Below are 21,780 nucleotides of genomic sequence, written 5' to 3'. Positions count from 1 at the left end.
ATGACCTTTCACCTAATTAATAAAAAAAAAGTTCGAATTATTATTAGAAAGTTATGAACTGAAAGAAGAATATAAGAACAAGAAAAATAGTTTTAATCGTAAATTACTTACTTGAGATTTATATTAATTATATCTAAAAGTCACATAACTGGATGTAGATCTGAATACATAAGTAATAAAGAAAAATATTTTTAAAAGATTTTTTTTTTTACAATGAAATCTTAACAATAAAATTTTAATGTTTAATTATGCTACTAATAAATAAGCTTCCTTAACTCCAGTTATCTCTGTGAACAAGGTTACAAAGACAGTTTGTGTAGAAACACAAACTCAAAATTGCCCCCGAAATGGACCACCCAGACAGGTAAAAAGGCTGGCATCAATATTTTCAGAAAGAACATCAGAATTAAATTCTATAATGAGGGCTAAAACCTCACCCATTAAAAAAAAAATACAACGCTACAGAAACAACATCACAAATCCAAAAAGACCTTGGACTATATGTTTTCTCTCAAGAAGAGTTCATGACGCACAGTTGGTAAAATGAAATAGATTCTAAAATAGATTTTTGGGGCATTAAATATTGTATAAGAACGAAACAAAAGCTAGATAGGAAATTAAATATTTCTTTTTAGCTGTGAATTTACTACACTCACTCTCATTCTATTGTATAATTTGAAGACATGACTTCAAAACCTGAACATTATCACATGTGGTTAACCTGGTTTAATGTTTTATTTCATTGATACAATAATAAAATTACATTGTCTTCAATTCCAAAGATTTAAGATAAGTGCAGTATGTCCCATGACTATGCAGAACCAGTTGCAATCTACATATTATGCCACATCTTATGCTGACAAAGCCATTATCGGTTGTTGATATTTATTCTATGTAGCATTTCACTAATTTCAGTTTCTTAGCCTAAATATATCAGTTTTATTATTTATCGATATTGGCAATTACAAAGGCCGTGGGATACACATTTGAGACCAAAAGAAAACCTGATGCTGAGGACAGACACAGATGGCGAATAGAAAATCTTAATCAACTTCCGGCGGACAATGGTTATGCTCGCCCTGGATGTGGCAAAATATATAGGTCACAGCTGGGGCAGTGTAGCCACGGAGAATTTATTTTGCATTCCTTGTTAATCTTCAGTCTTGAAGAGAAGCCTTATTATATCAGTTTAAGCGTATTGTTATGTTTGTTACTCTACCATAACACTTATCGTTTATCTTCGGAATCAAAGGCATTATTATTAAGTCTTTCTTAGAGTATGTTTATTATGTTTGTATGTCTAACATATCATTCTTGGAGTATGATATGTTTAATATTTAGCATATCAGTCTTAAAGTATGGTTATATAAGTAGTACCTATATAGCCTTATCCTTTATCCTTAAGACATAATAAGTTGATTCTTTGATATGCAATATTTAATTTGGCATTGTGTGGCCAGCACAATGATCAATGGGCTTCACATGAATCAGCTAAAGCCAATCACACATTTCCAGCTAATTCAATGCCAGTTCTCCAGTCCTAAGTAAATGTAGTATGAAGACAACTAGATGAAAAGTCAGCCCCTGCTCAAACAACTGCCTGGTCACTTTAGTACTCGTTTTAGAAATTAGTTCATGAGTCACTTAAACCAAAGCTATACACATCATTGGGATGCGCAGTGGCTGAGCGGTAAAGCGCTAGGGTTCCAAACCGGGGGTCCTGAGTTCAAATCCTGGTGAAGACTGGAATTTTTAATTTCAGGATCTTTGAGTCCACCAGCTCTAATGGGTACCTGACATTAGTTGGGGAAAAGTAAAATCGATTGGTCGTTTCGCTGGCCACATGACACCCTCGTTAACCGTGGGCCACAGAAACAGATGATCTTTACATCATCTGACCCATAGAGTGTAAGGTCTGAAAGGGGAACAGTGACTAAAATTATAAGTTCCTTTATAATGGCTGTGTCAAAGAACTTTATCTAATCCACAACAATTCTTTTCATTCAAACTTAATTTCAAGAAAAAAAAAAGTATATTGATTCTCCTTTAAGAAAAATTCAATTCAATAATAAAAAAAAAGAATAAATGACAAGAGCTTATGGTAATCATGTGTTTATTAGGTTTATAGAACAAAACCCCATTGAATGAATGAAACAAGCCATGTGACCACAGAAGTAACCCAGAATGTATAGACTAACACACACAGTATTACAAACAGTGTAATACTAATTTTTTCAGTAACAAATAGGTAATTATGTTGATACAATGTTGACTAGAGGTGGGGAAAAAAGCAAAGACAGGAGAATTTTTTTTTTTTAAACAAATTAATACAAGAATAAAAAAAAATGCTAGTTCTGTTTAAATTTTCCTAATTCTCTAAAAAATTATACATCAGAAAAAAAAAAGCTGTACTGTTTGGAAGGTGGAGAATTTTTTTTTTTTCACATAGCAGTTATAGTGCTCCAGGACAGGTAAAGCTGTTACATCGAGTCTTTCAGCTACATTTGTAATACACATGTTTAAACTCTTTAAATCACAGATACATCACTAAAAACTTTTAAATTATGCCCTTGTATAAAAAAAATCTCTACATTTCTTCAAAAATATATGATATATAAGTAACTAAAGTGTAGACATTACAATAAAACATAGAAAAAAAAAGCAGCACCATAAATAGTAGTAATAAAACTATCATCTAAATCAAATGAGAAATTAAACTATATGGTTTTAATAACGTCCAATCTCAAATCTCTCATTATAATATATTCAATCATTCAGAATTTCTGACTATAAACATTGAGAATATTTCTGTTGTCCAGATTGAGTTTTTGAAGTACAAACTGAAACTTATTATTATTATTAGCTGCAAATAAATAGAGAAAAAATTCTAATAATAATAATAATAATAGCAACAACTGAAGAGACAGCCTAGGAAAAAAAAAAAGAAATTTACATGTTTGTGCATAGTACTAAGGCAGTGTTTGACTTATTATAATGCATGACCCAAAACATCCATTTCTAAACACATTAATTAAAAAAAAGATATCACTAACCAAATGAAGACATTTGCTAATTTATAAATTTGGAGAAGATTTTTTTAAAAGAATTTTTTGTGACAAAAAAAAAAAAGATGAATTATAAGCAATGAATTCCTTTCAACTCTTGCAACTCAAATGTGAGCCAGGCTCTGTTAGGCCAGGCTGTCTCAATATGTTTTCAGTCAGGCTCTGTTAGACCAGGCTGTCTCAATAGGTTTTCAGTCAGGTTTTGTGTACATCACTGTTGACTTAGTCCTCTCAACATCTATTAAGCGAATTTCCCGTATTAGTCATGTGATGTGATCTAAAATAATGATTCAATTGTATGAACAAATCAATGACCAGGTAAGTTGCATTCCAGTATGTTGACTTCTATACTGAACATTTTTCACAACCTTATTATAAAAAATCATAATTTTTTTTTTTAATCTGAACATCCTTTAAAGAAAAACAATGGCACAGGTTTAACAACAAAATGAAAAAAAAAAAGAAAAATTTAAAAAAAAATTAAAAAGATATTTTACTTTAATAGTTGAACAGTAATGATTGTGTTTAAATAACAAAAAAAAACTTGACAATCACAACACAAATGTTAGAAATTCCCCTGCTAGATATGTTCAACCAAAATGGCTTTTAAAAACAATCTCAATCAATTAGACTAAGAAATAATCATGACACCTTATTCCAAATCGGAATGATTACTCCAATCTGTAAAGATACAGACAGTACAATAAATAGTACTGTACCATATATCTTGGTGAAAAAATACAATTTACCAAAAACAAATCTCTGTCTATATGTATATATACTGGTATATGACAATGTTTAGAGAATGAAACCTAATGTTTGCTAATGTAAAAAAAATTAAAAGTTCCATATCTAAGTATTTAAATTGTTTTAACTGTCTTTAGATTGACAAAAATAATGAAATTAGGTTAAATGAGATAAAAGAATATGTTTTTTAAAAAATATATTAAGTTTATAGTTTATGATAGATAGCTAAGAGGAACAGATCGATACCATTTTTTAATAATCACTTGCATTAAAATTGCTATCAGCTTTGCAAACATGCATGTTTCAAGGGTCAATGTCACAAAACTTGAGTTTTACTATGTTGATTATAAATTACTTCATTAACTAGTTGACTTATAAATGATTTCTTAAAAAAACACTTTTTAAAGTCTTTCAGAAAACTAGATATAAGAAGGGTAAATGGAATTGAAGAGCAGTGGAAGATCTAAGCAGTAAATATAGTTGCCATCACATGACAGCGACCTTTGTGTGGTATATCAGTTGTAACATCTATTAAAACGTTAAGCTTGCATACAAAGTAAAATATAGTAACACAGCAGACTTGCAGTCTTAAACAAATAAACCAGAAAATGATTGAATGATTGATTTAGTACAAGTAATACAAGTTTATGTCATGGGACCCACATAATAGTTGTATAGTAAATTCCAATAGCAACAAAATCACATGAATAAAGAGGCAGCGGAGTTTTCAATTAATATGGGACATAACCAACACAATAAACAAGGAAGTCAACACAATAATCAAGAGTACAAGTTTCCTTATCTGCATATCAAATGGATATTATAGGACACAATGATGTGCTTTTATAAATGTTGGTGAATTTTTCAGAAGCGAGTGTCAATGATTAAAAAAAGGGCATATTAGTCAGTTATGACATTATGGATCATGTATCAAACATCCACATTTACAAATACAAATAATGACTGCAACTTTCCTAGCTTTATTAATATCAACTGTTTTATTAGTTCTATAGAAGGTATTTTCATCTCTCATTGCATTAAAAAAAATTTTAAACTTCATTAATATCTTAATATTTCCAAAGCTATTGACACTATCACTAATAAGGCACATAATTTATCTACAGCCAGGGCAGAAGGTAAAAAAAAAAAAAAGGAATAATATTTTAAAATATTTTGTATCCACTACATCTCACAATAATCCAAGCAGTTTACTTCTCATGACAGGTTTATCCTATTGTTTTAAAAAATTTAATTGCTTTCGGCTGCTCAGTGTGTTATGGTCCAATTTCTTTTATGGACCAGTGGGGAGAGTGGCTACTGGCAGGTTTCCATGCTGACTTCTGGAGCTCAGAAATCATAAATCAGCTCACGTTGGGGTTTCAACTCAATCCCCCTTGATAGGTATCAAAGTGGTTTATGCCACACACCCCCACATATTGATTAAACTTAACAGGGCTACTTCACCTTTACTTCTTCAGAGGCTTTTTTTTTTTTTGCAACAAAATGCAAGGTCAAGCATGTTACATTTAAAAAAAAAAAGCCTAGGCTGGACAAATCACTAAAACAAACTAGGCATTCAATTAAAAAAAGAGTTAATTTAGAGATGTTCAACAATAAATTATATCTGCTATACAGAGTAACAACTATTGTTAACTATAAGAAAATTTATTCTTAACAACTGACCTAGTCAATATTTATCAATTGAAAAATATAGCTATATTGCATTACACTAATATATTAAAAAAATAAAATTAAACTAGCTTCTTAAACAAGATGTAGTTTATTTGACCTTAAATAAATTTGTCTACATTAAGAGTGAAATTGGTCAACAAAAATTTGAATGACATTTTTGTTTGAGTGATTTTCATACCCCCCCCCCCCCCCCCTACATACTATATCATAAGCTCAGTGCTGTCACTACAGGGAAACTGTTGTATAGTTTAAAACAAAAATAAACTTTATGTTCTTACAATGCTTTTATATATAAGTATATTATATGTTTGTAATAGTTATTAATATTTCCATGAGTTCTATAAAAATTCAGTAAACTGATTTCAAAAAGGAACTATAAATTAAAAAAAAACCCAACAAACTTTAGTTTCATGAACAGAGGGGAACATAAAGATTGCACACAAGTTCAAGTCTTCATAGCACAAATAAATAATGTATGTACACTTTACAACTATGACCTATATAAATGAGTTGAATGAAAGGGACTAAACACATTGCTCTGTGCTATAATGTGGGTGGAATAACCTTTGATGTCTGTCCTTTGCCTAAGGGAGGCCGGTGCCCAAACCAAGACATCTTCCATTCTAATGTTTCCTTGATGAGTTGCTGTTCTTGATGTGAAAAGTTGAGCAGCATGGAGACAGCTTTGATCAGTTGAATGGCCTGAAATAGACACATTTTTAAAATAAAATTATGGAAACAGAAAAAGGAGGTGCAGTGGCTAAGTGGTAAACATGTCTTCTGAACCGTGTAGAGATGTATGTCTAACTTGCGTCTGTATGATTGGTACTGTTCAGCAAATAGGTTGCATGTTACTGTACACGTCAGATTACTAGTCAGTCCAGATCAATAACATAACTTCAGAAATAGAGTGAACAACCAATAGGTGTATAAAGAAGTATAACTGTTTAATTCATAACGGGAACAGTCTAGTCTCAGTCACTATCATGCAAAATGTTACCTCTATGAAAGCCTAGTCTCAACTGTCTGTTTAATCTATCTAAGCTACAGTCTCGCTTTGAATTAATGTTGTCACAATTATGCGTTCACTATCAGCCACTTAAAAACTATCTCTACAACCGAGGGTCCTGGGTTTGAATCCTAGTGAAGACTTTGATCTTCAATTTCAGGATCTTTAAGACACCAATGAGTCCATGCAGCTCTAATGGGTACCTGACATTAGTAGGGGAAAAGTAAAAACAGTTGGTCCTTCTGTTGGCCCCATGACACCCTCATTAGATGTGGGCCACAGAAACAGATGACCTTTACATTATCTGCCCCATAGATCACAAGGTTTGAAAGGGGAACTTTACTTTACTTATGGAAATAGATTAAACATACAAATGCAGCAAATTCATGTAGTAAGTAAGAGTATACACTTACTTCTAATCAAGTAATTTATTTGATGTTGAAAATACAGAAGGTTTTTTTAATACCGTTTGAATCTTCATACGGGTTAAGAATCTTATAAGTACTAAATATCCACCGTAAAAAACAACAACACGAGTATAATGTGTTAAGCATAAGTTTGAAATGAAGTTTGTCGGACACTTACTTCTGACTCTCGACTAAGCATGAATTTCAAGACCACATGCTTTAAGTATAAAAAATTAACATCTTTGTCTAGTTCTCTTTTTACTATTGTCGAGTGGGCCAGCATGGCATCATGGGGACTCCCTGGCACAGATGAGGACGACGATGTCACTGTCACCATATTGGAGGAGGAAGTCTGGAGGGAAAGTACAGCTGGAGCTGGGTTAGTAGCTGTGCGGCTGCTACTTGTCACACCGGCCTGGTTCTGCTGAGAGTGCTGCTGTTGGTAACTGTCATATTTACGAGCGATGGCAGGCGATGAGGTGACAGTGTTATTGGTAGTCTGGTCGAGCCCATCTTCACTAGGAACTGTTTGAACTTTAAGCTCACGTTGTAGAGTGGTCCTTAGATCTTTGATTGTCTGTTCTTGTTTCTTCACTGTCTGCAAAGGCAGGGATAAATAGATTCTAAATTTTGTATTCTGACTTTAATAATGAAAATAGAGCAAAATTGAAGTTTAATAATAGAATTAAGGTATTAACTCTTTCAGCTAGCGCTGGTGAGTGTGGAGTTACTCTCAGCGATTAACTTGGTATATATTTATTTCACTTTATTTTTTATGTTAAGCTTATTATTCTCCCTTTTTAAATTTTATTTTCTGGATATGAGAGTGATTGTTCTTTGTTTTGGTAGTAAATTGGATGCAGGACAAACATGTTTTAAAAAAAAAAAAGAACACTGCGTTAGTGATATCTCTTTTTTAGTTTTAGTTTATTTCCAGGTATCTGAAAAATGTTAATAATAAAATTTCTTAGTGCATTTGTTCATCTTTTATCAAATTTTAAGTGATTAAATGGGTTTAGGTTTTGTGATTTTTTAATATTTATGGATAAAATATTTAATTAAAAGGTTAAATCTTTCCAACTATCAATTTTTTAATGAATTTTTTTATATATTTCAATTTTCCGTGCTAAGTTGAAAGTTAATTTTGAAATTTTTTGTCCCAGAAAACTCTTTTTTTCTCCATCAAAATAATTTGCACTGAAAGAAATAATTTGCACTGAAAGAAATAATTTGCACTGAAAGAGTTAAAATAGATAAAAAATGTACTCTTAAACTCTACCCTGTTTTTATCTGCCAACTGATTCTGTAGTGAGGAAATCATTTCACTCATTTCATCAATCCTACTGGAATACAAACCAGACTCAGCTTTACTCAACTCACTTTGTTCAATCTGAGGAAAAAAACAAAGGAATCAAACTTTAAGGCATGGATAATAATACAATGATATTAAAATGTACAAAATCACAAATAATTGTTTTCCATAAAGTCTGTTTTAGAACATGAAATGAAAAGAAAAAAATGCAAGCTAGTTAAAATGTTTTTATAGCAATTCATTCCAGCACCTGTCTCTCTAGAGAGTCTAGTTTCTGTCTGAGTCCGGCTTCTGTTCTCTGTAATGATTCAATAGTCTGAGACTTCATTTCCAGAGCTCTTTCATATTCTGATTTGAGGTTTGAGTTGATGGATTGCAAGTTTTCTCTTTCTTTCAGCAGGTCAGCAGTTCTCTCAAGTAGCTTCTCTTTCTCTGAGATCAAAGGAATAAGAAAGAGTAAGTAACGTTTCCTTTTCAGATCTTGCAATTTATGGGGCAGATGATGTTAAGGTCAACTGTTTCTGCAGCCCACAGTTAACAAGGAGGGTGTCATGTGTAAAAGTTCTCCTTTCAGACCATGCGGTCTAGAGGGCAGATGATGTTAAGGTCAACCATTTCTATGGTGGACTCAGAAGCCCCCAAATAGTCCAGAAATTCATAATCACAATCTTCACTTTGATACAAACCCAGGACCCCAGGTTCGGAAACCAAGCGCTTAACCACTCAGCCACCATGCCCCCTTAATACAGAGATTCTCATCCTTTAACATCTATAACAATCGATAGATTTAATCTGCAATGTAAAAAAAAAATAACAAAGCAGAAATAAGAACAAACCGAATTGCATATCAATTTATTATTTACCATTCTCAGCAGTTGTTAAGTTTGTCTTGAGTTCCTGTTTGTCTAATTGCAGTCTGTCCACATCATTTCCTAAGGTGACTAACTGTTCTTGTAAATTGGAATTCTAGATAAAATATAGTCATAAATATATAATTTAGTAGACTGTTACAAATACATTTTTTTTTTTACAAACAAATGAAAATATGCTCCTTTTTCAGTAGAAATTACATTTTAAAAGACATGAATGCTGAACAAATTAGCAAGAATCTTATGCAATTTGAGCTGAACTGTTTACCCAATTGAAAATTGATTTTGATTAAAGAGGAAAAATGTTAAAATCATTATCAACATGAAACTCTTTTATTTGAAGTACTTGTAACAAAGATATAAGGAAAAAAATCTCACTGAATGATTCTGAAGTATAAAGTCATTTTCCTTTTGTTGTATTTGGTCCAGTAGAGATTGAATATGTAGATCTTTATCTGAACTATCTTTCTGTAAAATAGAATGAAGAATTAGTCTTTTTTATATATAATGGATAAGTAAAGAAAAATAATTAAAAAAAGGGACAACTATAGCTGAATATGATAATGTATATATAATATATATGTATAATTATCACAATAATCAAAATTAAAAGCATATATGAAATGTGTAAATGTGCCTGTTAACCTTCTAAATTTAATATATTTAAAGATTTTTCAAAAATATGAAGTGCCCTGGAAGATAACTTTTTATAATTGCACTGAGGAGCTAGACAGTTAATTAACTTTTCTTTTTATCAATAAGTACTAAAACTCAAATTATTTCATTAATTATAAGGATGAAAAAGAAGGAAATCTAATAAAGATTGCACACAGTATACATGAAGTCTTCATAGCACTAATAAATAATGTACATCCACATTTTAACTATTGTAATCTTACCAATAATTTGTCTATTTCATTCTTAAGATTCTGCACTTCATCCAAAAGGTTTGTTTCTTTGTTTTTTAGTTCCACAATTTGTTGCTTCAAGTCAGACTGGAGAAAATAGAAGATAGAAGCGCATTCTTACAACATTCAAAACATTCTTTTAAGTTAATGTAGATTTTATGCTAAGAATACTGCGGCCCAATGTTAAATGGATAGAGAGAAAATGTATGAGCTTATGATTTGTATCTAGCAAATAACATTTATAATCTTTATTTTCCCTAAGGAAAATAGTGGGTTGTATTAGTTTATTAAAATTATATTTCTATACTTTTATATTTTGAAGTAAAAATTCGACCAAAAATTACATGCATAAAAAAAAAAGCTTTGAAAATAATTTAGATAGCATCAGTTCTAAGTACATAGCAGTTTCTATGAATATTTTTAAACAGTCTGCTGTAAAAATAAATATATATTTATATTTATATATTAAAGCCTAAAACAATTGTTGGAGTTTTGCATCCAGTTGTCTGAGGGAAAATATTGATACAGAATAACAAATCTATAAACAAAATTACAAGAGACTTACAATAGTTTTCTCAGATTCTTCATTCCTCTTCAGTTTCTGTGTTTCTAGCTCAGTAATATTCTCTTGTAATGTAGACACTAAAAGCTTTTGTTTGTTCAACTCTGTCTCCAACCCATCAATCTAAAAATAAGAAAGTGGTAGTCATATAGGAATGCAGAAACATCGCAAGACAATTTTCGCTTAAAGATTCATCTTTCCTTTCCACAAATAAATACTCTCTACCTGACAAAGTTTTTTAAGAGCAATGTGGTGTGTTGACTATGTGGATTAAAAAGGGAAGAACTAAGTAGTCTGTGAGAAACAGGTTTAGAAAACATTGTTTTTGATCATAGCAATTGTTTGAGAAAGAAATGATGACTGAATATATCCTTGGCTAGAAGATATTTTTTTTAATCAAATTTTTATTTAGTTTTTCATTCAATATTAATAAGAAATCTATGATGGAGTGGCTAGTGAGAAGAAAAAAAAGCCAATTATAGAAGAGTCAGGATATGCTAACAAGAGATTTAAGGATGCTCGAAAGAGAGAAGCATGGAGAGAAGTGGTAGGAGGATCACCGGTGGTGCTCAAATATTTTTGGACAGGGTATTATATATACATTATTTAATAAGTTCTCAGTATAGGATACTGTGCTTTTTGGGTGTTTTGTTTTGCTATAGGTAGACAAGAATGAGTATTTATTATGTATTTCCTGGGCTCTGACAAGTTTATGACAAGTTTTTTTTTTAAGTTGTTAGGAGGTAATATTTTATTAAAGTAGTTCACATCTATAGTGCTATACAAGAGGAAACTGAGTGGAGGACACACACTAGGCATGGGATATATCAATTGTATGAAGATTCACTGATAGTGACAGAAATAAAAAAAACAGACTAAGTGGGGCAGGTCACCTTGAAAGAACGTCAGAGAACAGAGGAACGAAAATAGTAAACCAAAAGGCAGGCAAATCAAAGGCAGACCAAGTACAATGTATTGATGATGTGGGGGCCAATCTTTGACAACTTGGAGCTCAGGCGGTGAGACAAAAGGCTCAGGAGAGATCTGAATGATGTGCTGAGGCAGACGAGAACCCATCATGGGCTGTAGCGCCACTGGTATGGCTTTTTTGGTCTATGTCATATAAAAGCTTAAGTGATCATAAGTAGCTAGCTTTTTACTTTACACTTCATTTTATAACACTATTACCACAAATGTGTTTTAAATTAATCTGTCCATAACATGCAATTTGCCTAATCTGGCATCCTGAGTTTATATGACAGTTTTATGGCTGAGACTATCCGTAATCAAAAGCAATTAATTGCCCATCCTTCAAGTAAATAAGTATTTCATGTATTAGTCTGTTACTTTTGGGTTTAAAGTTGTAAAATGTTTTACATATTTCGGATGTTCCTTCAGAGTTGAAGATAGTTTACTTCCTAGTCCAAACCTCCTGCAGGACCACGGGGGATGGGAGCGGGCAGAGTTTGAACCCGGGACCATCGATAAATCCAAACGACAGTCCAGTGCGCAAACCGCACGACCAGGCAGCCATCCAAGATGAAAGATACCAGGTATAATAAAATCTCACCTGTTTTTCATAATGAAAACTTTTGGATGAGGTCAACTCTAAATTTTCTAATGCTCGATTTTCAGCATCCTCCAATTTCGCATGTAAATCTTCTATCTGAAAACATTTCAAATCAAAGTTTAAAAGATTAAAAAATGATTTACTTTAATAGTTATAAGTTTACACCAATTTTCATCTCTGTAAAACAAAGTGTATACTTACTTGTTTATTGTAGCTAGTTCTCATCTGCTCTGTAAACTTCTGGTTGTTAGCTAAATCTTCACTGTCTTCAACAATTTTAGCATTTAAGTTGGAAATCTGAAAAAAAAAATAGGATGAGAGTAAAATGTGGGATGAAAGAAAATGCTTTAAAAAAAACAACAGAATTAATCATAAACTGATTATCATCATTACCACACACAGGATCCAAAGAACTATTGGGTTTTGCTATAATCTACTGATAATTTGAAATTACTTAAAGTATGATCACATAGCTATTTTATATTTTAAAAAATAGCGAATAGCAATAAAATTGGTGGACAGACAACAGCAATGTGGCCGAAACCGTAAATCTCATTGGATAAGAGAAGAAATGAGGACATGGTCAACAGGACACTTACGGTGCTCCAACACTCCATTAGACTATGGGACAGGATTTGCAGAATGTTAAATAAAACATATACATAAACTTTATAACAAAGTAGCATCTTTTTTTGTTTGTTTTGATTTTAAGTCCAAACATTTTGTCTAATTTTGTTTAAATATTTCCTCCACCTCAGAAATGCTTTGGTAAAATGGGTTGTTTTTAGCTTTAAATTACAATAGTATGACTTCAAATACATTCTTTCTCTTACAAGATGCTTGTTCGTACCTGATGTTCTAACTGACTGATCTTGTCACTCCAGGTAGATTTCACCTCTGTCAACTGTTGCCTGGCTTCTTCAAGTTTCTTCTCCAGACTTTCTCTCTCAGCATTCAGGGCACTTGTACGCTCATCTCCAGAGAGACCTGAGTCAGCCAGTCTCTGCTCTAAGACTTTCACTCGCTCTAGCAGTCCATCAATCTTATCTTCTTTCTCTTCTAAAAGCTTGCTGGTCTGATAAACAAAGGAAAGAAATAGTGGTTAATTATCAGTTAGAGTCTTAGAGGAAGAAAAAGTTCTTTTCTTTGATCATTTAACAGAAAAAGTCATAAGGCTCTAATACTACCAGACTATTTTTAAACAAAGTGAATGTTAGTGAAATTTTACTTCTGCTTTTTTCTAAAATACAAATAAAAGTAGCTGCTACCTCTAATGACACACACTGAACATATCTTATGGCTTACATTCGAGATTTATTTCACAAATACTAAAATGTTAAAGAAGACCAAACAGTGTCATTACTTTCCTTCTCATTGCAACCCATTGATTGCTATGCAGTAGTATAATTATATTGGGCTGGTTTCAATGTTTCAAAAAATACTTTGCATGTCTTAAGCAAAAAAAAAAAGATGTTAGCATATTTCATTTTAAAAACAAATCCTTCCCTCTTAGAAGACCAAAAGTAGTTGCTGAATCTATTTTGAGCACCGGTATAATATGGACAATGGTGAAATAGAATTTTCCATTCAACTTTAAAGTTTTTGAGATATAAACCTGAAAGACAGAGAGACAGCAGAAAACCAATAATGGCCTTTCCTCAAGAGAGACGCTAAAAACAAAAAATATGAGAAAAAACCTTGAGTCATGGTATGGCCTCCTTCAGTCTCAAAATGACCATTGCTCTTCTCATGGAAATGAGATGAATGCCTGGGCATTTGCTATGGTCAGAACAATGTCACCCACATAGCAGTTTCCCAATCTCCATGCATCTGGTCATCAGTTAGCATGAAATGTCTACCATAGAACATTACATTTCACATGGACCTTACTTTTTGATACTTGTTTATTAATCAGAGAAATGATATAAACTGATATAAACTAACTAAAATAAAGATTTTTTTTAGGATAAGCTGAGAGTGAATATATAAAACTTGTTTTAAAAAAAATTATTCACCTTATTTCTCTGAAGATCTGAATTACGTAAAAATGTTTTATATTCACCATCCATGTCTGAATATTGCTCTTGAAGTTTGGACAGCTGGTTCTGTTTCTGTAAAAGACGCATATATTTCAGAAAAATATTTCTGTTAAGAATAAACCAAGAAAATTAAAAAAAATGACACTGAAACAATTAAAAGTCAACACTAGTCAACTAATTGTATTAATTGTACATATTGTAATTCTTCCATGATTACATAACAGAAGTCTAAAACAGAAACAAAAATTGTATATTCAATATTGTTAACAAAGTGAAGTCTTAAGCTTGTAATATAATTAAGCCTTTATGTTATTAGTTGCAAACCGCTTAGTGAGCACATACCTCTAACATCTCTTTATTGAGTTCATCAAGTCTCTTGTCAAAGGCTGACTTGTCTTTACTCAGTGATATCACCAACTCTGCTCTTTCTGCAGTTTCTTCCTTCAACTTCATACTAAAGTAAAGAGTCAAACAATGCATTTTACCTTTTCCTTTCAAACAAAATATAAAATAAAATTTTGAGGTTAAGATTAGCGTCAAGTTACATTCGCTAAATGTTAAGTTAACAAAACATTGCCAAACTAAATGTACAAGGAAAATTATATCGTTAAACCTACTTATCAGCTTCCAGAATGGCCAACTTCTGTTTTAAGGGAGCTAACTCATCTGTTAACCTTTCTACCTGAGTTTCAGCTGCATGACACTGGCGTGATTTAGTTTCTAGTTCATTGCGGCAAGCATTTAGAGCTTCCTCTGTATTCAACAGCTGGAAATTAGATTAAAATATGCAAATTATATAAAACCAGATATGTTCAATATAAATTATCTTGTGTATTGTAAACATCCTGGCAAGAAAGAATTACAGGTAAGACTTGCTAAACTCCAATTGAAGCATCTAGCTAAAAATATGTTTGGTATACAATTTTCTATCACCAGTTAAGATTTGTGTCTGATTTACTAAAAAAACTGGCTCAGATTTGTTTAATATATAAAGAAGCAACTTTCAGATCAACTCAAAACTTTTCAGTAATAAATAAATAAACCTTATTCAGACATTTACTTTTATTGTACAAATGAATCATTAAAATTGACTTAGTAAAATTACACACAAAGAAATTACAGTATTATATTATTTACTCAAATATTTTTTTTTAAACAACTATTGTTTTGGTACTTTGGTTTCCTGTACATGACATGAAAGAAAAAATTGCCACAAAAACTAAATTATTGATTCTGAGATAGCTAAGTCTTTCTTTTATTAGGTAATACACTGATCCTCATCTGAGTTTAATAGACTGATTCCTCATCTGAGTTATTTTCTAAAATCCAGGACACTAAAAATGTTAGTAAAATGAGTATAAAACCAGTCAACTGTTTGTCTGACCATTAGATAACACCATCACCAAAACAAATACATCATAAAAACACACACATTCTAATAATGGAGCATCCTTAGTGTACTGACGATAACAGAAAATATATATATATATATCAAATAGCATATTTCAATTTCAAACTTAAATAATAGTAAAAAAAAATTTCTTTGTTATTATAGTTCGCTTGGGAATCTCTTTGAATACAAATTAAACTGTAATAGAATAATGAAACTAAAGTAGTGCTCTGAAAGAATTAAAAAATAACATATTTAAATTACATTTTTTTTTGTAGGATGCATTACCCAGCCATGCATAGTATGGTGGGAATGAATATTTCTGTTGTGTGAATGTTGACATAGGTAGCATTTCAAGACAGTGAGCTAATTATGATTACAAACACTTTTCCCCAGTGTTGGCCATGCTTTATAAAAGCAAGTGTTTCTTCAACCTGATGGTGCTCTAGCATGCTGGGAATCCACCAATAAATTTACAGGAAACTAAAATAGTTCAGAATATTGATAATACAGTACAGTCTTAAATTCATAAAATTTATAATAATACCATGGATCTTTTTTCTTTAGAATTTTTAAAAGAAAAATATTAGAAGAAAAAACAACTATTTCATATCTTTTTAAAGCATTTAAAAAATTATGTTTAAATCCTATATCTGACTAGAGATTTTATTTTAGACTTTTACCCTAACTTAAAATTAAAAGACAACATCCTGGACACTTTTATAAATTTGATACAAAATAGCTTGCACATCATTATTTTGTATTACTTAGCATGTATAGAGAATTTAAAAAACAACTATTTTTTTGAAGATTAGAAGTTTTTATATTTCTTCACTTTGGCTGTGTTCTACATAGTATTGAAAGTACTATAAACTGTTACCCATATATACTTGATCTAGATAGTTAAATGATACTTTAAGCCAGGAAAATTTAAAAAATATATGACAGTGTATAAAGATTTATTAGAGATTTTTCGCTACCAGTACATAAATTATTTATAGCTTAATAGGTAGCAACAATCATTCCCATTTTGATTATTTAAAATTTATCTGCACATATTCTGATTCTTAAGCTAAATCAATAGTTGACAATAGCAAAATAGCATTTTTATCCTTAAGATTTAAAATAATTCTAAAAGTCAATCTCATAAAAGATTCTTGTATGTACCTGTCCAACCCAAAATAGACCTCGTCTATAAAAGGTAACAGGACGAAAAAAGTACTGCTACCTCTTTATTGTGTTTGGTGATTTATGTTTTAAAGAGTATCAGGAATGTCTGATCCGAGGTCTATTACCATAACCTGAAATATTTTAGCATTAGATACATAACTTTTCATTAGACGGAGATAGCCAAGACTGTACTGCACACAATATTCATAAAAAAAGTACTGAAACAAGTAGCAATCCACCAAAACCAGTTAATATAACAATACAATAACACAAGTAAATAACAAAACCCACATTCCTGCTGGTGAATACAATGTAACTAAAGGAGAAGCTACAGAAAACATTATCTACCAAGTGTTTGATCTTCGACAACTCTTGTGTCGCTAGACCTTCAAACTCATCGCTCTCCTCTTCTCTCTTGAAGTACAGAGCTCGAAATTTCTCTGCGTCTGCTAGTTTTTCTAGAAGCTCAGTTTTGTCCTGAAAGTTTAAGTCAATGTCCTGCAATTTGCTTTTATACCTCTAAGGCTAGCTGTACGCTGTGTTTTGTTTAGACTATATGACTGGCTTCTTATGGTTTTGATGTAAGAATTATAGAAGCATGGTAGAGAGGAGCTAGCTACTACAGGTGCAAACATATATATTAATTGTACACATCCCACATATAAATATAAAGTCTACATTCAAAAACAACACACAAATGTTCAACCCATATAATTAACTATCTGCAATGAAAATAAAATGTCCACCCTACAGAATCTGTTTAATTACTATATAGTTACTTTGTATAATAGACAGTGACTACAATATTTAAGACTAGGCTTGCTAACACTGTTGATAAAAGAAATTTTATAAGCTATTTATGGAAACAGAACTATTAAATAAAAAAGATTATGCATATTTTTAGAAATGATTTTCCAAAACTAATCACATGAAACTGAGCCTATTCTTTTAAACAAAGTTGTTATAAAGTTGAAACCACAAAATGTTGTTTTCGTTCTTCAAGAGTTTAGAAACGAATATGACTTAGCTATGAAACCCAACTTTAAATATATTAGTTACGGGGAAAACAGCTTTGAATTAAATCTAAAATATTTTAGGTAGCTAATTTTATTACATGGAAAGTACATCAAATGTTAATGAATACAGAAATAACTATGTCGTGACAATAAGAAAAATTTGTACCGCAAACACGCTGATTCACTTTTAACAAAATTATGTATATAAAATATAAATTACCTTGTCTAGTTTGAGCTTGTCAGTCTGATAACCTTCTATTAATTTATCTCTGTACACCTCAAATTCTTCTTTCTGTTCTTGTAGCTTCTTGTTGGTGACTTTACAAAGAGGAATCAAATTTTTAAGTTATTATTAACTAACCTTGTCTAGTTTGAGCTTATCAGTCTGATAACCTTCTATTAATCTATCTCTGTACACTTCAAATTCTTCTTTCTGTTCTTGAAGTTTCTTGTTGGTGACTTTACAAAGAGGAATCAAATTTTTAAAGTTATTGTTACAGCTTTTATATAGCGCTACTTTCATGTTTATAGCATGTTCAGAGCGCTTTTGGTCCAATCTCATGTGTGGACCAGTGGGGGGTGGGGGGTTATCTAGGAGTTGGTTTTCCGTGCTGCCTTTAGGCGCTCAGTAAACACAACTCTGCCCCAGTCGGGTGTCGAAACTCGAGCCCCCTTCTAATAAGCCAAGCCATGTTCAAGCGCACCTGGCCTCTCGACCATGCTTCCCACCAAGTTAAACAAAATTCTATCCTATTCACTTAGCAATAAGAAGAACAAATGCTAAGTAGCTCTACCTTCTTCCTGCTGTTTGATACTTGATTCTAGCTTCTCAATAGTCTTTGTTTTCTCTTTTACAAGTGCTGCTAAATCTAAGAAAAATGTACATTTATTAATACTAAAAAGAGAAAAAATAACTTAGTAAATATTCTCTAGAGACACTATGTGAAATTCTGCATTATTTTATTTATATAAATAAATTAATTAATATAAATGCATAAAATATAAATATAAAATGTTTTGTAAAAATTCTACTGTTATAAATGCAAAATATTTTCATAAATGGGATTCCACTTACATGCTTCTAAACAATAAGAATAAAGATCCTTCTGACGGCTAAGACAAATGTCAAATTATGTCATCTATATCAATGTTTTATTCAATAAACCATGTGAATAAAATCTTACCACTGATATTTCCTTCCAACTTTTTACATTGCTCTGATTTCTTCTGCAACAAAACAGCTAGTTCATCTCTGAAGTTACTTACATCACGTATCTATGGGACATATTTATAGCTCATTAAAAAATACTTACCTAATGCCATACAAGAACACTTAATTTTTTTCTAAATTTTAGAATAGTTTTTTTTTCAATGTTATGACAATATGTAAGATCACCTGTAGGACTCAATCAGAGCAATGACAATTTAAAATTGTGAAAAAAAAAAGTGACTTTATGGTTAAAGAAGGTCAACTGGAAAAGTCTAAAACTGTGACTAGCTCTGTTTATCTACTTTAAACCTTTTGATTGAAATTCAAAATTCACTTTTAAATACTGGCCGAAATTCAAGCAGTAAATAAATATTCCATTAGTTTTAATTTCAACAAATCTAAAAGTTGGGAAAGAATTTTGATTTTAAGCTTATACATACAGATAAATCTTCACTTGTGATACTGCCTGGCGGAGATGGTCCAAGATGCTGAATACTTCCTGCTCTGGGTAGGCTGGAAACTGTCACAATCAAAGTAAGAAATTTAATTTCAGTTTAGAGTGAATAATATATAATTATGAACATTTTAAGTAACATAAAAAAAGAATTAAAATGACATACTGGAATCTCTACGTCCTAGTGAAGTTTTTCCTTGAGTCTCAGGTGATAAAATGGTTCCAGCTTCAGTCTCAATTTTTTTCTTCAGTTTTGCAAACATTTTCTTTTTTTTTTTAGTCAATAACTAAATAAATGATGCTATGAAAATCATTCTGGAAAGAAAAAAAATGACCAGAAATATTTTTTTTTATTATAAACGTATACATGGGGTGATGTTTAAGAAGTCTAAAATTACTCTTTTACTGTTAAATTACAAAATTTTTATTGCAGTTCTGTCTATATATATATCCTTTATATTTATAAATGAGATAAGACAGGCTAGGCTAGTGTCACACTTGACCACAAACATCTTGGCTAACCAATGGATGGCTGCCTGGTCGTGCGGTTTGCGTGCTGGACTGTCGTTCGGATTTATCAACAGTCGAGGGTTCAAACCCTGCCTGCTCCCATCCCCCGTCGTCCTGCGGGAGGTTTGGACTAGGAAGTCAACTATCTTCAATTCTGAAGGAACATCCGAATTATGTAAAACATTTTTTTTTACAAACAAGGCATGAGAAATGACCAGGTTATCAGGCTACATTCTGTATGTGTGCAAGAACCTGATCTGAAATATGGGTCAAGATTTTAAACTGTGTCAGACTGAAACATCTAGACAGACTTGAACAGGTATTATGGTAAAAATGTAACCAGGGACAGAAAAAGAAAGATGAAGAAAAGGTTAAGAAGGTTTAAGAAAACGCTAAACATTATGAAACAATCCGGAAGTCTTTTTACAAGACTATATATATATAGGGAAGCAAAGCTTACTATCGGGTTCATTGGTTATTGATCAGTAGTTATTGATCTTTCATCTAACAATATAATTTTATTTTCATTTTAAGCATAAGAAATCACCGTCTTCTTCATGATTGTAATATTTGACCATCATAAAGAAAATATAAGACACAAATCACAAAAACAAATAGAAGACACAAAAACTAGTGAGTGACTAGTCATCATGGCTAGTGTAGTGAGTCTTTGACACTAGTAGTAGTGTAGTACTGTACTGTACTTAAACTGTAGTAGATTCAAGAAATGACGAATGAGGGGAAGAATGTTACAATGTAGATTGTAGACAGATCTAGATCTATATAGATCTATGACAATACTAGATCTATCTAAATCTACATTTATTCATTTATCAAGATCTTATTTCAGTCTTAGTTAAAAGTTAACGAAGTTAGTTAGACATCTTAGGTCTTAGACAGTGTTACTAGTCCTAGTCATTAGATTGTGTGCGCTTTCCTCATAATGGCTTGTATTTACATGTCATCGCAACTCTTATTTGCGTAATTCATTTTGTTGGAGAACATGTCCCGCAAACCTCATGCGATGCTCTGGCACAACCTTACTAAGGTGTCAACTCCCAGCTCGGCATAGGATTTCCTTGATTGAGACCCGATCTCTATAACTGACTCCTAAAATGATAATCCATTTTTGATCTTAGCCATCTTTGTTGAGCCACATTTAGACTTTTTCAAATTCAGCAGATGACTATTCACTGCACTTTATAAATGGAGCCATGTAATATAATTACATGATTAATCATTAAGTCTCAGTAGTCGGTAGATCAGATCTACTTCTTAGACTTAGTCTTAGATGACTTAGAATCTAGATTCTAGATGAGACTAATCTAGATTCTAGATCTAGAATCTAGATCAGTAAGATCTATTTACAGTAATTTACTATTTTTATTTTAGTATTTATATACATCTAAATTCTAGATCTAGTTTAGTATATATATATTATAATATACTACTATTTATTACTAATAATAATATTAGAGTAGTTACTTTTAGTAGTTTTTTAATGTTTTAGAAATATTAAAATAATAATTATTATTTAATTATAAATTTAGACTAGATGATAGATCTAGAATCTAGATCTAGTCCTAAGTAATTTTAGTATTTTATTAGAATTAGAGATCTAGATCCAAAGTGACAAGAGTAGACTTATAGCAACAGCAGATAATAGACAGCATACTTATGTGGGTTATAGTTATGTAGATCTTAGAATGTAATGTATACATATAAATAAGTCAAACAACTTCTCGGACTAGTCTATATACTATTGTACTATTGTAGACATCATCAATTTTCAGCCATTAGTATTATTATTTTCTATTAGAAACCGGAAGTAGCAACAAGAAATGGGTAAA

The 21,780-nt window shown here is 31.4% G+C and overlaps 1 protein-coding gene across 1 annotated transcript; it reads right to left on the bottom strand.

Annotated features, from left to right (window-relative positions):
- Positions 1 to 2,096: 2,096 nt before the first annotated feature.
- Positions 2,097 to 21,727, bottom strand: LOC106067090 (golgin subfamily A member 1-like). Its single transcript, XM_056042862.1, has 21 exons — positions 21,606 to 21,727; positions 19,587 to 19,735; positions 19,407 to 19,486; positions 18,941 to 19,031; positions 18,551 to 18,625; positions 17,977 to 18,074; positions 17,089 to 17,217; positions 14,798 to 14,946; positions 14,523 to 14,634; positions 14,157 to 14,252; positions 12,992 to 13,216; positions 12,343 to 12,438; positions 12,142 to 12,237; positions 10,575 to 10,694; positions 10,001 to 10,096; positions 9,480 to 9,569; positions 9,096 to 9,198; positions 8,483 to 8,664; positions 8,200 to 8,310; positions 7,099 to 7,518; positions 2,097 to 6,206 (listed from the first exon to the last, which is right to left on the bottom strand). Exons 2-21 carry the CDS (start codon positions 19,681 to 19,683, stop codon positions 6,048 to 6,050), a joined length of 2,625 nt encoding a protein of 874 aa, XP_055898837.1. The 5' UTR covers positions 19,684 to 19,735; positions 21,606 to 21,727; the 3' UTR covers positions 2,097 to 6,047.
- Between the last annotated feature and the right edge of the window lie 53 nt (positions 21,728 to 21,780).

Source organism: Biomphalaria glabrata, chromosome 9 (genome assembly GCF_947242115.1).
Source record: "Biomphalaria glabrata chromosome 9, xgBioGlab47.1, whole genome shotgun sequence".
Classification (NCBI taxonomy): Eukaryota; Metazoa; Mollusca; class Gastropoda; family Planorbidae; genus Biomphalaria; species Biomphalaria glabrata.
This window is presented reverse-complemented; position numbering and strand designations above follow the sequence as displayed.

Coding starts and splice junctions, on each gene's coding strand:
- LOC106067090 (XM_056042862.1), bottom strand. CDS start 19,683: ATGTTTGCAAAACTGAAGAAAAAAATTGAGACTGAAGCTGGAACCATT. Junction 14,947..17,088: donor TGTCGAAGATCAAACACTTG/GTAGATAATGTT, acceptor TCTAATTTCCAG/CTGTTGAATACAGAGGAAGC. Junction 8,665..9,095: donor CTTAACAACTGCTGAGAATG/GTAAATAATAAA, acceptor CTTTGATCTCAG/AGAAAGAGAAGCTACTTGAG.